This window comes from Notothenia coriiceps, unplaced genomic scaffold (genome assembly GCF_000735185.1).
Source record: "Notothenia coriiceps isolate Sejong01 unplaced genomic scaffold, NC01 NC01_scaffold00004104, whole genome shotgun sequence".
NCBI lineage: Eukaryota > Metazoa > Chordata > Actinopteri > Perciformes > Nototheniidae > Notothenia > Notothenia coriiceps.
Window position 1 is genome coordinate 133,131 of NW_011336805.1, and position 14,215 is coordinate 147,345.

A 14,215-nucleotide genomic window follows, 5' to 3' on the forward strand; every position below is an offset into this window, starting at 1 on the left:
CTATCCTCGCATGTTACTTCTAGAGCCAAGAATACCAAGATGCCTACGGACTTACATCGACTCCTAATGGCCCAAAACTGGTTTGTAGAGCAGAACTTACAGTACGCTAAAAAGCCTACCTGGTACTTTGAGGTGAAGGCTTACGTCGGCCTGCAATGACAATGTTGACATGCAGATGTTTACAGGTTTGATGTTGATCAAGTTCTCCCTCTTATTTTAGTATACTAACATTTGCTAATCAGAATTTTGGAGCTAGAGAAAAAGTCAGGGTATTACCAAAGTCATTGGGATTTCTCCTCTGGGAACCATGTTTCTACAAAACTTCAAGGCAATCCATCTGAACCAAAGAGGTAGAGACTAGTATGGCTAAAAAGATTGTGCTTAGAAGCAAATGGCAAAAAAGTAGACAGCAGCAAATCAAAAAAACAAAAGGCATCACTTAGAAAAGGACAGACATGTCTCCTGTCTTTCTCTTGATCTACTGAGTTAAAGTTGAGGCTATATTTTTGGTTTTTACATCTGCATAGTGACATTATAACAATGTAATGGAAATATGGTTCCCCACTTTGAAACGAGTTGTGAAAGCAGACGGTTATAGTTGAAGCGAGTGTTGGTGTTCAATAAAATGTCAGTCTGATAAGAGATGTCACTCAGTATTACTTTACCCTCTGATTCAAACACATTGAAGACATCAAAGGAGCAGAGCTACATGCATACAAATATTTGTTTTACTTTGTAAGTGAGTAGTTCAAGTGAAATCTCAACAGACGGCTCTGGGAAAGAGCTTTGCTTGGTTTTTTAAGAGCAACTTCTTGGTATACCTTTAAGAGCCTCCAGCACATGTGTCTGCGTTTCATTGGTTTTTATGTAGCAGCAGCAGTTGAGTGTTTTAGCCTCACGTGCAAGGCCCTCAGTCAGAAAATCCTGGGATCAGATCAGCTGGCCCTCTGAGGCCTTTTTCATATGAGTGAGCTCACACATCCAGATTAAGACCCTTTCAGCTCTCAAATGGCCGGAAATGTACCTTAAAATAATCTTCATGATGCAAGTGAAGAACAAAATGTCCTGGAATCACTGAATCCATCTTTATGCTCCAGTTTTCAAAGATTAAAGGTCTGTGTACGTCTTCAGGTGATCAGTCAATCTGCTGCTGGCACCTTTAATACATTTCTTTCTTTATATCACAAGTAAAACATTAGTTTGGAGTGATTCTAATCTGAAGTCTTACCTCACGTGTCAAACCATCCACATTCTCATTTTGGCCTTTCCTAAGCTCTCTTCACACAAAGGTTGCCCCTGTTTAAATCAGAGATTTTCATCTTATTATAAGATTAGTCTCTCTAGTAACAGGCGGAGCGAGGCAAACAGGTTAAAACCACGTTGCATTGCCTAATCTTACCAAGAGTGCTTCAACATGAAAACAACACACATATAACATTCAAATGTATCAAACATCATTCTTGTGATTGAGGAAATTAATGAAATTAGTTTTTAACTTTTGTTTGGATAGTTTGGTGTTTGAATTCATCAGCAAAAACAGGAAAATGTTCATAGGCACAAAAAGAGAGATCAATATTCATGACATTTAGGCATAAACCAAAACGTTCTTAGATTAAATATATTTAAATAAGGCTGCAATTAGTATATATAATCTGCTGACTGATTTTGTATCTATTAATACATTACATTTTTGGTTTGTAAAACTTAAGAAAAGTGCCATCACAATAACTGAGATAATAACTAAGTAACTAAGTAGATTAACTTAAGTACAATTTTGAGATACTTTCCTTGAGTATTTACAGTTTCTGTTACTTTGTACTTCTACTCCACTACAATCCAGAGGTAAATGGTGTACTTTTACTCCACTACATGTATTTAATACGTTTACTTACTTTACAGATTTGGATAAATGATGTGAAATATAATCAACACTTAAATAAGACTTTAAGTCTTTATTTATTTGTGTTCCCTCAGTAGTAGTACAAAGTGGCATCAAAATCAAATATTTTGAATTTGAATTATAAAGCCAGGATTATAAAGATTAACTTCCGCATCAAAGAAAAACAAAATCACTTAAAAAAAGCACCTTTTAAATTGATTTCTGAATTTCTATTACAGGCTGTATTGTTGAGCCTCTCTCTCCCCTCACACTCCCCCCTGTGCAGCTGTTAATCTGCTGTTGAGCTCTCTGTTGACCTGGAATGTTTCTGGGTGTTTTGTCCAAACTGTCCCGACACGTTTCAGCACCAGCAGGTCGCTGAGCGAGGGTTCCTGGATCCTCTGGATCTTTAATCATCCCACTGCATCCTGTTTGACTCGACTGAACAGCGGCCATGAATACCAGCAAGGTGGAATTTGAGCCTTTTGAATATTCTTATTATGATTATTCAGACTGGTACTCAAACAACGCAGAGCCAACCAAACCCCCCAAAGAGTGAGTATAAAACCTGAAGATAAAAAAGAGCAGAACTGATGGTGTCAAAGGGTTGTTTGGTGATTTTGTGCAGAAAAAAGTGAAATTTCTTTTAATTGGAACATTTTCAGAGATGCAATCATATACATTTAAAGATATAGATTATATGTACAGTACATATACCCATCAGTCGCAATTACATTTATCAAATGGGAAAATCATAAAACTGTGGCACTATTTTGGCAGAAGCAAAATTTGGAGCAATTGAAATTATAAGTGTCTCTTGTTTTAAGTATTTGCATGTTGTGCCATATCTGCAAATAACTCAGCTTTTACTTAATTTCAAAGTGTTTTGCGTTTTTTTATCAGAGTTATATTGCCATGTGACCCCACAGCGGAAGGCAGGCTCTTCCACATATGCATGCTGTCGATATCTGTAAGTATATTGCACATCTGCTTAGTGTTGGTGTATTAGAGTGCTGGTTCCCAACCGTTTAGTGTTGTGACCCTTTATAGCCAAGTGATGTCAAATAAATAAACTATTGAAGTATGAAATTAAAACAGAGATATCAAAATTGGAAAAGGAAAATGCCCCATCATTTGGCCATAATGTATTTCACAGTGAATCAGAACGTTGTATAGCAACACATTAGCCTCAGACAGCTTACAAAGTGGCTGGCTCTGCTCTGTTTGCACAAACATTAAATGAGCAAACCATAAAACAACTCTAGAAAACAAAGGGTTTAGGTTTTGTTCTAAAGTTTTTGCATCCTGCTTCCTTTGATTTAGGCAGACATTTCATTTAATGATGTTTGCCATATTTTGTTCTTAGTCATTTAGAAGTCAGGGCCACTTTACCTTGGTCAGAACATTTCTCATACTGTAGAACGGACATTGACCGATTTCCCTGTTCAGAAAATAATGTGGAATACTGGGTCACTGCAGCAGAAATAACAAGGCATCATAGTCTGAAGTATCCTCTTTGAAGAATGAGTTTCTGATGCACGTTCTCATGTCTGATTGGTCGCTTTATTACAACTTCCAATTGCATTTTCAAAGCTGCTTTGCTTTGTTATTTCGTGAATTGAATTTAATGAGATACTTTAGCAGGCAAAAGCTATATATAGCACCAATTAAAAAGAAACACAAATAAGTTCACAATATTTACCTAAAGGAGGAAGAGTAAAGTATGACTTAGAGAGGTGATATTGAGAATTGGAATTTTTTCCAAGACTTTGGCCAATCAGCTTTTGACTTTAGGCGCGTTCACACCGCGAACTCTTTAGTTCTGATGAACTATGTACGGGACGCGTTCACACCGGAATAAATCCCTGGGGGTGGATTAGGCAAATGAAGACGCTGACGTCACTTCTTCTTCTTCTGCTTTGGGTTTACTGGCAGGACGCTAACAACTTCACGGCGCTGCCGCCCAAAATCCCCGGCCGGAAGTCCCTGGAGTTAGGGACTGGCGATTTCTCTGGCGATTTACTCGGAAGGCTTCAGTAGAGGCTGCTGGGACTCCCAGCAGCTTCTACTGAAGCCTTCCGAGTAAATCGCCAGAACGCCGACACCTCCTCATCTCCACCGCTCCCATGTTTTATTTTGTGTTGCCATAAGTTAGTCTCTCTGCGTTTCTGCGCTGGGCTAATAGCCCAGCGCAGAAACGCAGAGAGACTAACTTATGGCAACACAAAATAAAACATGGGAGCGGTGGAGATGAGGAGGTGTCGGCGTTCTGGCGATTTACNGGGGGAGGGGGCTCCACTAGCACCCGCTCCACGGATTGGACTCGCTACAGGGTGTACTTTGAGGGTTTGTGACTTTGCAGACCGTTTACATGTATAAAAACCTTCATAACACACAAGGGGACGGTTAATAATATGGTAATAACCGGAAAAGCATGACATGGGACCTTTAAGGAATTACAATAGTAAGAAAACCTGAATCTTTTAGCACAACTATCTTTTAGTCCACCTATACCAAATATCTGTATAATCTGTTTGGATTTCCACTTGATAATAGAACAACTGGAAAATATAACCTCCAAGCTCTAAGTATCGAATAACACATTATTTATTCATTTTTGCAATAATTACCTTCTCTCTGTACATTATACTGCTGAATACATTGCTCCACACTTAAGAAACCACTGTCTTTACGCAATTTTTTTATTAAAAATGATTTCATAGAGTTTAAAATGTTTATTGATTTGCTTAAAGAAATAGTCTAGTTGCTGTGTTGTGAGATCAGAACTGCGTCCATGACTATGTTATTTATAGCAGCGGCCTGCAATTAAGAAATAACATACTGTAAATCAGAATAGAGTTTTAAACAGTCATGTAATAATACACATGTGTATCAGTGAACATAAAGGCTTTATTGTTTATTTGTTTTAAATGAATTTCCAAAATGTTCTTTTCAGACAAAAACCCTGAAAAGTTTTTCTTTGGCCTGAAAACAATCTTACAAATGTATCATTGTACACGAAAAACCTCTGATTGCTGCCAATATGGCACCAGGATGAGGACTTTCTTCAGAGTGTAAAAATGTAACAAAGCTTGTGTCACAAATATAACGCATTGCAAACTGAAATTTGACTAGATTTAGGCAGTAGTAAATGTGCTAACTGTAACTAAAATATACCAATACTCTGTGCAGTAGTTTGGAGATGATTTATTTTGGCTTCATTGGATAAATATTCTATCATAAGCTTTCAGCATAATGTAACTCAGACAGGCCAACAAGGAAAGCTCATTGTCTCATCTAGCCCATGACAAAAGACTTGGGCAAATCAAAGGTCATTTCAAGTAGCTATCCGTTCACATAGCTTCGGTAAAGGCCAGAAAGAAGGGCAAAAGTTGCTATGCCAGCATTGGCAACAATTGCCTGCACTGCAAAACAAACCAAAATGAAACACAAACTGATCACAAAGAGAGTGACGATATAGGAGAAGAGTTTCAGAGATCTGGAGAAAATGTACTTATAGTTTAGCCTTCTGTGATCTACTCCTTCGATACAGCCATTAACGGTAATGGTTAGCATCATATTAAACTATCAACAATTATATGTTTTTGTTGAGGTACAACATGGATTTAAGCGTGCTAAAAGATTGTTATGAATTATTTGTCCAATAATGCCAAAAATAACTCCCTTCACCAGCTTTAGTCATCTCATGAGAGTTTAAACGTTTAGAAAAACTGTGTTATTTCAAAGTGAAACACAATGTCTCCCAGAGCTATGAGCTTTTCAGTTGTACTGTGAGCAATTTCTATGAAGAAAAAACGGTTTTCATGTTGAATAAAACTTGGTGTTTGAAAAAAGCTCTCTATGTTGCTGGTAAATGTGGACAGCTCAGTATTTTCCACCAAATGTACTGCAGTGTGTAACAGTACGGGCACTTATGAGCGCCTCTGTGAAGTTATTGCCTTATTGTACCTGGGTCATGTGTCCATCCTGTCGTATTTCCAAGAGTATTATGTTAGGAGGCCTGCATGCTGTCTGTTGTCCTGTATGCTGCGTCTTGGGTAAATATTCTTGACTTAAAGAGTAACTTTGGGCCTGTATTTGTCTTTATTGGTTTTATACCCCTGTAACAAAGGTAGTAGTAGGATTTACCAAAGTGTTGAAATATCCTCGCTTACTCTCCACTAACTGTGCCTCAATAAAGTTTTGAGAAAGGAATACTGAATGATTGCTCAATTCTCAGTCTCTCTTTTCCCCTCAGAACCTTTAGATTTTAAATAATCATTGTATATGATATATGCTTTGAATGAAGTTCATTCAATACATTTGTCTTTTTGGATTTGATAGTACATTGTAAATAGGTCAAGTAATAAACTAATTAATTGAAAAATAGCAGGATGACAACAAGAGGGCTGGGTAAACGCTAAACCACTAGTAAATATACCATTTATTACACTGATTACTGACGCCAAAAAAACAACCTTCAAACGATTCAATAATAAAGCAATACATGTCGATGAATGTACACAACATTTTTACTTTAAAATGGAATAAATATGAAGTCACACATTCAACAAAAACACTGTGCTTTATGGCACAGCCCAAGGAGTTTAAAGGCCATTTGCATATACAGTATGCATTAAAATAGAATGCAGTAAATGCAACAGAAAAGTATAATCAGTCTTTGAAAAATGCAATGTGTTTAACCTCAAAACCTGTAATTTCTCATCCCATTATAATGATGGGATATAATGTAGTTGAAATTGTTTTGCAGACAAACTTCTAACAGATAATAATAAGATATTACATTGAAGAGTCATTAAGTAGCATATGACGCAAAGGTTCAATTAGAATTGTATCGTTCTCAAATGACATTTTTGCAGTTTATTACTTAGTAAATTACTTTATTTACTTTGCTTTAAAGGGTGAGGGTGTAGCATTCAGAATCAGAATCATAAATCCTTTTTATTTCCCTCAAGGGGTAATTTTACTGTACATGGGGATTTATAAGCGGAATGAATATTAAGTATGCACTGAGTACACTTTTAGAACCAGTACATGACGACATAACCTGAGCCAAAGTGTACTCAGTTACAGCCCTGAACATTGTGCATGTCAATAATTCATTACTTAAAGTCCTCAACAGTACTGTACAAGCAGATCACAATACAGTCTAGTCTTTTTGTCATTCATATTATTTTCAATGTTTTTGGGAATTGGTGACCTTGTTAGTTTGAATTTCTCTATTTACACGCCAAACCATTTTATTTGGGGCCCTTCATGACATATATCTTTATTGAGCGGCATACTTTCCAAATAAAATGTTGCCTGCAGTATACTGCGGAACACACTAAGCAGATAAAGGTATTTCATTCAGTTTTATCTTGGTTTGTTGGTGCCTCAGTGGACTGGACTGGCTCGGCAGCAGGCGTAGCGGCCTCTTTCCTACTGCCTTTACTGGAGCTGCGGTTGGGGGTCCCGTTCAGGGTGCTTTCTGAGGTCTGCAGTGTCTGGAAGTGCTTCCTGGAGCCCAGCAGGGATGGATTGTTGACCAGTGTGTACACCAGTTGCCAGCGACATTGAATCCTCCGACGGCTTGTAGCCTTGTTTGGCCTGTTCACCTGAATCCCTGAAAGCATGGAGGAGCAGGCAGTCAGGGCAGAACGAGACACCGGACTATGACTGAATATAATGCATGTTTCTGTACAGCTATTTGTATGTTTTGAAAATCTTACAAAACTTATCATATTGTTTTTCATGTTCAATAAACAGTTTTAGGCGCCAGGGAAACCATGGGAGATTCAACTTTCTTAAACAGACCTAATATCGGGAATTAAACCTGAAAGGTTGGAAATGTACAATACTAAATCATCAGCATATAATGACACTTTATGTTCCTTCTCCATACTAAAGAAAGGAAGAAATTGTAAACAGCATGGCAACACTTTGAAAAGGAGTGGACAGAGAAGACATCCTTTGTCTGGTGGTACCTAAAGGAACATAATCACATCGATGCATAAAGTAATTTCATCTAAAATATGACATTTGGGTCTAATCCAAAATCTTGACACGGTCAGAAAGTAAAAGTCCTACTCAACCCGGTCGAACGCTTTCGATTCGCCAACGAATATAAGTACTTGAGGATTTTATACAGGACTGCTGGGATAACATGATATGAAGGTTGAAGAATGACAAACAAATGTCTATTTTTATAAAACCTTCTTTGATCCCAAAATGTTATGGGTTGAAGCACTGAACCTAACCCTAATCCCTGTCTAGGTGTATATCTAAAATCTTGGCTAGCAATTCTGCATCTAAATCTAGAACACAGGTTTAGCGGGCCTTTGTCCTTTTTCAGGAGTATAGCTTACATGCCTGAGTATGAAAAGATTATTGAAGACTTAAAGTAACAAAGGGGGTGAATGTTGGTGAAGAGGATATGTATTATATATTTGTGTGTTTTTTCAAGGTCTCTACCTTCCTCTGCGTCTCTTATTTTCTGTCCAGCTCTGCCTCCCTCCACCATCATGTCCAGCAGCAGGCCACAGAAAGCCTTCATCACCGGGTGTGACTGGCTGACCTCCACCTTCAGGAAGTGGGCGTAGTATCGGTAGGCTGGAATGCATCAAAGTTTGCAGAATGTGGCTTAAAACTTTTACATTTTCAAATCTCTCAAACTGTTAAAAAAACAATCAAAGATGATACCTGGGTCGTAGGACTCTGCAGTTCGGTGAAGAAGACTGATGTCAATACGACCAAGGTGGATGATGTTGTACAAAGCTGTTATCACTATTCTCCAAATTGCAGCTACCAGTCCCATCATGATGTTGATCAGGAACAGCAGATAAGTCAAGAGGAACAAACTCTCTCTGCAAATACCCCCAAGCAAATTCAGAAATCATAAAGGTGGTTGCCTTTATTTCCTTTATACAGGTAAAGGTGCGTTGTCGCTTGCCGACGGGCATGTCTGAAGCTAGATCAACAATCAATCACCTGAATCTCCCGCCCCGGACACACAAGCAGCGGTTTGATTGGCTAGAGCTTGTACTGGCATATGATTCGATTGGCTGACGCTTCCGTCAAAGCTTCAAAAGTTGAACATTGCTCAACTTTTGCAGCGAGAAACTCTAACAATCAGACTGGTTCTAGTGAAAGGTACAGTAATGGTCCTAGGCTAGGACCATTACTGTGCCTTTCACTAGAACTAGTGTGTGTCTGAGATTATCATGGCTAGGACTCCTAGCCATGATAATCTCAGACACTTATTTTTATCAATCTGATCCTTTCAGTGGCACTTTATTGAATCAACATTGACAGTGGTAGCCCAAAAATACAAAAGTTACCTGTCAATTGCCTAATCAACATACTTCATCAAGAAGCTTCACATACCTGTTGTTCAAGTCTCTCGTACCGGCATCTTTTTTGATGAACGCAAACTTCGCAGTCACATGTTGAAGCACTGTAACCAGGATCAGTGTGACCCAACCCGGCCTGAGACAGAACAAGTGAAAATATAGAAGTTAAAGGTAATAAGTGTTTTGATCATTAATGATAACATTGAAATAGCGCTAAATGAAACGTTGCCGCCTCACCATGACTTTCCAGCAATTTCGAAAGCAATGATATTACGACCGTAAAAAACAGGGATAATGATCAAAAACACCAGGAACAAGAAGCAGATGAAAAACACTACAGTCTGAATCACCATACCTGTAAAAAAGAAACACAGAAACAGGCCATTATAAGAAAAGTATCCAACATTTATTTTCAAAGCATTAAAGACCAAAGACGGTCTTTGCAAATCATCCAACTTATAACCATGTTTTTAAATCATATTACATATATGTTGAATAAATATCGATGAATCCAGATTTGGTGCTCTAGTGAGTGTTTGAGGAAGCACGGCATCAAGCATTTTCCTTCAATAAGGTGAAAATCAGTGAAGATGTTCATGTGTTTTTGAGATTTACCGAGGCAGACGATCGCAGCCTGGTATCCTGTCAAACCCATCCAGCAGACAATGCCAGGTTTAGAAGGACGGATGGTCTTCTGGCTGTTATAAATGCTGTAAACGTCTCCCTTATACAATCCTTTCAGATTTGACCTGAAAAATGGAAAGCAAGTGATAAATTAGATCCAGACCAGAAGGCATGAGAATCTAATCTCAATCGTTGCGTTTGGGGTATGGATGGATGTATCGATGTATGGGTCAAACAAATACAGGGCTATTTTAAATACCCATGAAACCGCTGTCTATATTCTGCCTTTTTTTTTTTTTACATCTCTAACTTTATAACATAACACATGCACTTATTTTACACCAAGCCATATTTTTCTATTCAAAACATCATTTAGTAGTTTTTTTGCGTTTTGTTTTTGTTTGTAATATACAAACCTCATTTTATAGTTTAAAGGGTTGACAGATAAAAGCACAATTTTTACATTACATTACATTACATTGCATTTAGCTGACGCTTTTATCCAAAGCGACTTACAATTTCAACTTTATAAATTGAATATACATTTTACCATTAGTGGGTTTGTTGAACTGCCCCCAAGTGGCAAGTGAATTAACCGACTGCTCTAAAATATGAATTTTGGTTAATTTACCAAGCAGCTCAAACTATGGCCCTGCCTCTGACCGGGTTGATAGGCAATGGATGAACCCCAAGGTTTTAGTGCACGTACCTGTGAACTATCATGGACCTCATGAGCATGACAAGACTGACCAGACAAGAGAGGGTCATTGCACAGAGGTAGCACACTGAAAAACAGTATGGTGGAAAAAAAAAAAAAATCAGTCGCGTAGTTTTATAACAATACACTCCCAGAAAGAAAAAGCAGCACCACATACCTTCAAGTAACCAAGTATAAAATGTTACAATTTGGACGACCTCCATCCTGTCGTCTGACAGAACAATCCCAAACCCAAGTAACAGAAAGGCAATGTTTTCATCAATACCAGCACGGACAATGTGGAGGACGGGGACCACCAAGACCACCAACAACAATGCAACCTGAAAGATAAACACATTCCCTTACACAATATTAATTCATGCTCCAGCAAAGCTTTATTATATTTAAAATACAAGGTCATGATGATGGTTTATTGAAAACGTACATGATATATTGCCACAAGGTCAACAAATGCCGATACGGCCAGTTGTAGTGGAAATCTAAAAACTGAAAGACAAAAAAAACTTCTGTCACAGTTGAGCTTATTTCAGTCACAGACATTTTAGAATCATTATAGAAAAATACTTTAAATGATGGTGTCAACTTACAGCAGAGTATGACTTAATTAGAAAATGGCTAATATGACAAACAGAAGCTCATCATGTAAGGGTGTACACACCTTTTTCTGGCATATAAATATAACTCTTTGGCACCTTCAGTATTCTCTCTGCCAGTGTTGGTTTGTCCGCAGATGAAGAGCTACAACAGGACAAAATGTACCTTATGTTTACGATGGAGAATTAAGGACATTGTGCGTCAAACAATTAGGGAGCTGGGGGGGAGGGATTCCCGGAAGAAACACATATTTCCCGAGAATAAAGTCATACATTTACGAGAAAACCACTTGGATATTGGTTTGAGTTGTAACTCTGCTAGAAAAAACTCAGTATTTACAAGAATACATCTGTTTATACAACCAAAATCAAGTTACGTGGTTAACCATTCTCAATGTGTAATAAAGGTACTTTAAATGTTATATTCTTATATTATTATTGATGTCTGCTTTATCTCCATTTACCTGGCATTTGAGGACTTTTTTTTTAGAAGGGATTTCACATAGTCGGTGTAATAGCTGCTGTCAAGGTCCTGTGAACAAACACGTTGTAATCAAATTATCACAATTTGAAGATAAAAAACACTGTATTCCTTTGTTGTAAACATTATAAAAGAAGACCGGTTTAGTGTTTTCCGGATTTTTTCCAGGCCACAAGAATGTCCCTTTAAAATCATTAGAAATAAACCGCAGACAGATTAAAGCCACTGTTAAACAAAAACTCTGTTGTATTTTTAGTTTGAAAGGGAGAAAGTATCACAACCCTGGTCATAATCTGCTCAAGGATGCTGATTTAAACCCTCACTGTTCCACTCAAGCTGCTTACAGTAATCATGGTTATGTTTTACATTGTTGAAATTCAGGTTCTTTCCTCAGTTTGACCATGAGCCTGAGATTAGTTTACATGTTGGCATTTTCACATATAGGATACACATATATACAGACAAATGTTGAATGTTTACATAAAGGACAAATACTATTTTTTTGTATTGTCAGATTTTCTTCTCACCTCGTCAGTCTTTGTTCCTTTGACGAAGAGCAAAATGAACTGGACACAGATATATGCGAAGCAGGCCAACTGGGGAAGACTTGCAAGCAAAGCATAGTATGTATAGATCTGTGAGGAGGGAAATAAAGAGAGGTTGTTCAAGGTAATCTCTTCTTTAAATTATTGTACAGAAAGATTAAAGCTGCAGTAGGCTAATCCATATTTTTATATGAACAGTATTTTAAATGTAAAGTGAAACATGAAAGTTATTCTGACTGTAGCTCTGTCACCACAAATACATATCACCAGACTCGTTGTGTTTTAGTGTTGGTTAACAAACTGCAACTTTAATGTTTTATTTTAGTCTCCAAGCTCTTATTAAAGTTGTTTTCTGCTGTTAGAGGTAGCTATTTTCATTCAAACAACACCGATCAGCAAACAGAACAAACTTAGTCTAGATTTATTTGTTGGGGGATTTGGGAGACCAAAATAAAAGAGCTAAAAGTAGAGCAAAGGTGGATTGTAATATGGTTCTAAGTAGATTGCTTTGTGCTTGTGCGGTGTGTAAAAAGGTTACTGTTGGCTAAATTTACTATAACATAACATCATTTACGGTAATATACCATAACATACCATAACATTTAAAGCTTAGACTGCTGCCCCCAAGTGGCCCAAAAAAATAAGCTAATGCAATTAAAAAACAGCTTTAGTTTGTTTAATTGTGTATAATTCGATGTGAACTGAGGTTCAATGATCTTATAAACCGTGAGGCAATGTAAAGTTGCAAACATCAGAGGTTTAGCTTGAACTAAAACAGCTCTGATTGTAATAAGTCCTATTGGTAATGGAAATCAAGGGGCAGCACTGCTGGCAATATTGGATTTTGTTTCAATTTGTAAATCAATGTAACGAAGGCCCTTAAATTCAAGGGGTTAGTCTATGGCAGACATTCCAGTCCAGTTAAACCATTAATGAAAATGTCAATATAAAACTACAGTGTTGAAAAATAAACATGTTGTTGTTGGTGTCTCACCTCTGGAGTCTTTGGACAGTCGAACTTCTGCCATACGTGGACCGCGAAATGACTGAAGGAGAGAAGCGTCCCAAACACATAACCTGCTTTGTGCTGCAGAGTGCAACAGACCATTAGAGGATAATACAGGATGGGGTAGTAGAAGATGGCAATTACCTTCATGTACTCTGAAAATCAAGGGGCATAAGAAGAGGATGTGTTATTCCCTGATGTGTTGCCTCCCATGGGTTACCCGATATTGGACAAACAAAAAAGAGGGAGCAAAGTCCAGTCTGAGTTGCTTTGAGTCAAACATAAAAATGTCCACCTTTAATCTCCTGTGGAGTATCTTTGGAGAAAGGCAGCGGGTCCGGGGCGATCACCAGCATTGACAGCTTGCTGAACAACAGCCCAAAAACAGCCATGACCAGGCCTTTGTGCTGAGTCTGGTCCAGGAAGTTGGCAGGACTGTGTGATCATAAACACGAACCTTAACATAAAAGTAGACAAAACCTGCAATCTAAATTCCTATTTATGTCCAGACCTCCCAAATTCACCTGAAGATGGAGGACGATCCTCTTGTGAAACCTTGGCATAATTTGTTTTTCCTGGAGAGAGCTGCCAGGATTAACATGACCACCAGCTACAGGGACACACAACATTCATTAAGACTTTATAATGCTTAAAGAAAAACATGTGATTAACTTTAATACTGGATAACCTGTTTTTGTGAACACTTAAAACATTTGTCTTGATTAGCTACTGCTGAATTTTGTCTTGAAAAGCCGCGTTCACACCGGAGTACTTTTCCCACAATAGTTCACCAGAACTACGATATATTTGCGTTCACACCAAAAAGCCCCAGGAACTAAATTAGTTAATGAGAACCTTTTTACCCCCTTTTCAGTCCCTGAGAGCAGGTACTTTCGTGGGACAAAAAGGTTCCTATGTCTGATTGGCTGGGCGGATTGCAAACCACGCCCCGTAAAACTCCCAAAACGTTTTGTGAAGCCGCCATTTTATTATCCTAGCATTAGCATGATTTGCATT

General features: G+C 38.0%; 1 protein-coding gene across 1 annotated transcript in view; it reads right to left on the reverse strand.

Annotated features, from left to right (window-relative positions):
- Window positions 1-7,245: 7,245 nt before the first annotated feature.
- Window positions 7,246-14,215, reverse strand: part of LOC104942059 (stimulated by retinoic acid gene 6 protein homolog) — a 7,501-nt gene continuing 531 nt past the window's right edge. Inside the window, exons 2-16 of the mRNA XM_010767255.1 lie at window positions 13,723-13,808; window positions 13,494-13,633; window positions 13,187-13,353; window positions 12,175-12,282; window positions 11,631-11,698; window positions 11,232-11,311; window positions 10,998-11,059; window positions 10,731-10,893; window positions 10,565-10,640; window positions 9,847-9,980; window positions 9,469-9,586; window positions 9,266-9,367; window positions 8,582-8,745; window positions 8,354-8,491; window positions 7,246-7,505 (exon numbers count right to left, since the gene is read on the reverse strand). Coding sequence (XP_010765557.1) covers window positions 7,246-7,505; window positions 8,354-8,491; window positions 8,582-8,745; window positions 9,266-9,367; window positions 9,469-9,586; window positions 9,847-9,980; window positions 10,565-10,640; window positions 10,731-10,893; window positions 10,998-11,059; window positions 11,232-11,311; window positions 11,631-11,698; window positions 12,175-12,282; window positions 13,187-13,353; window positions 13,494-13,633; window positions 13,723-13,808 — 1,866 coding nt within the window. The remainder of the gene's footprint in view (window positions 7,506-8,353; window positions 8,492-8,581; window positions 8,746-9,265; window positions 9,368-9,468; window positions 9,587-9,846; window positions 9,981-10,564; window positions 10,641-10,730; window positions 10,894-10,997; window positions 11,060-11,231; window positions 11,312-11,630; window positions 11,699-12,174; window positions 12,283-13,186; window positions 13,354-13,493; window positions 13,634-13,722; window positions 13,809-14,215) is intronic.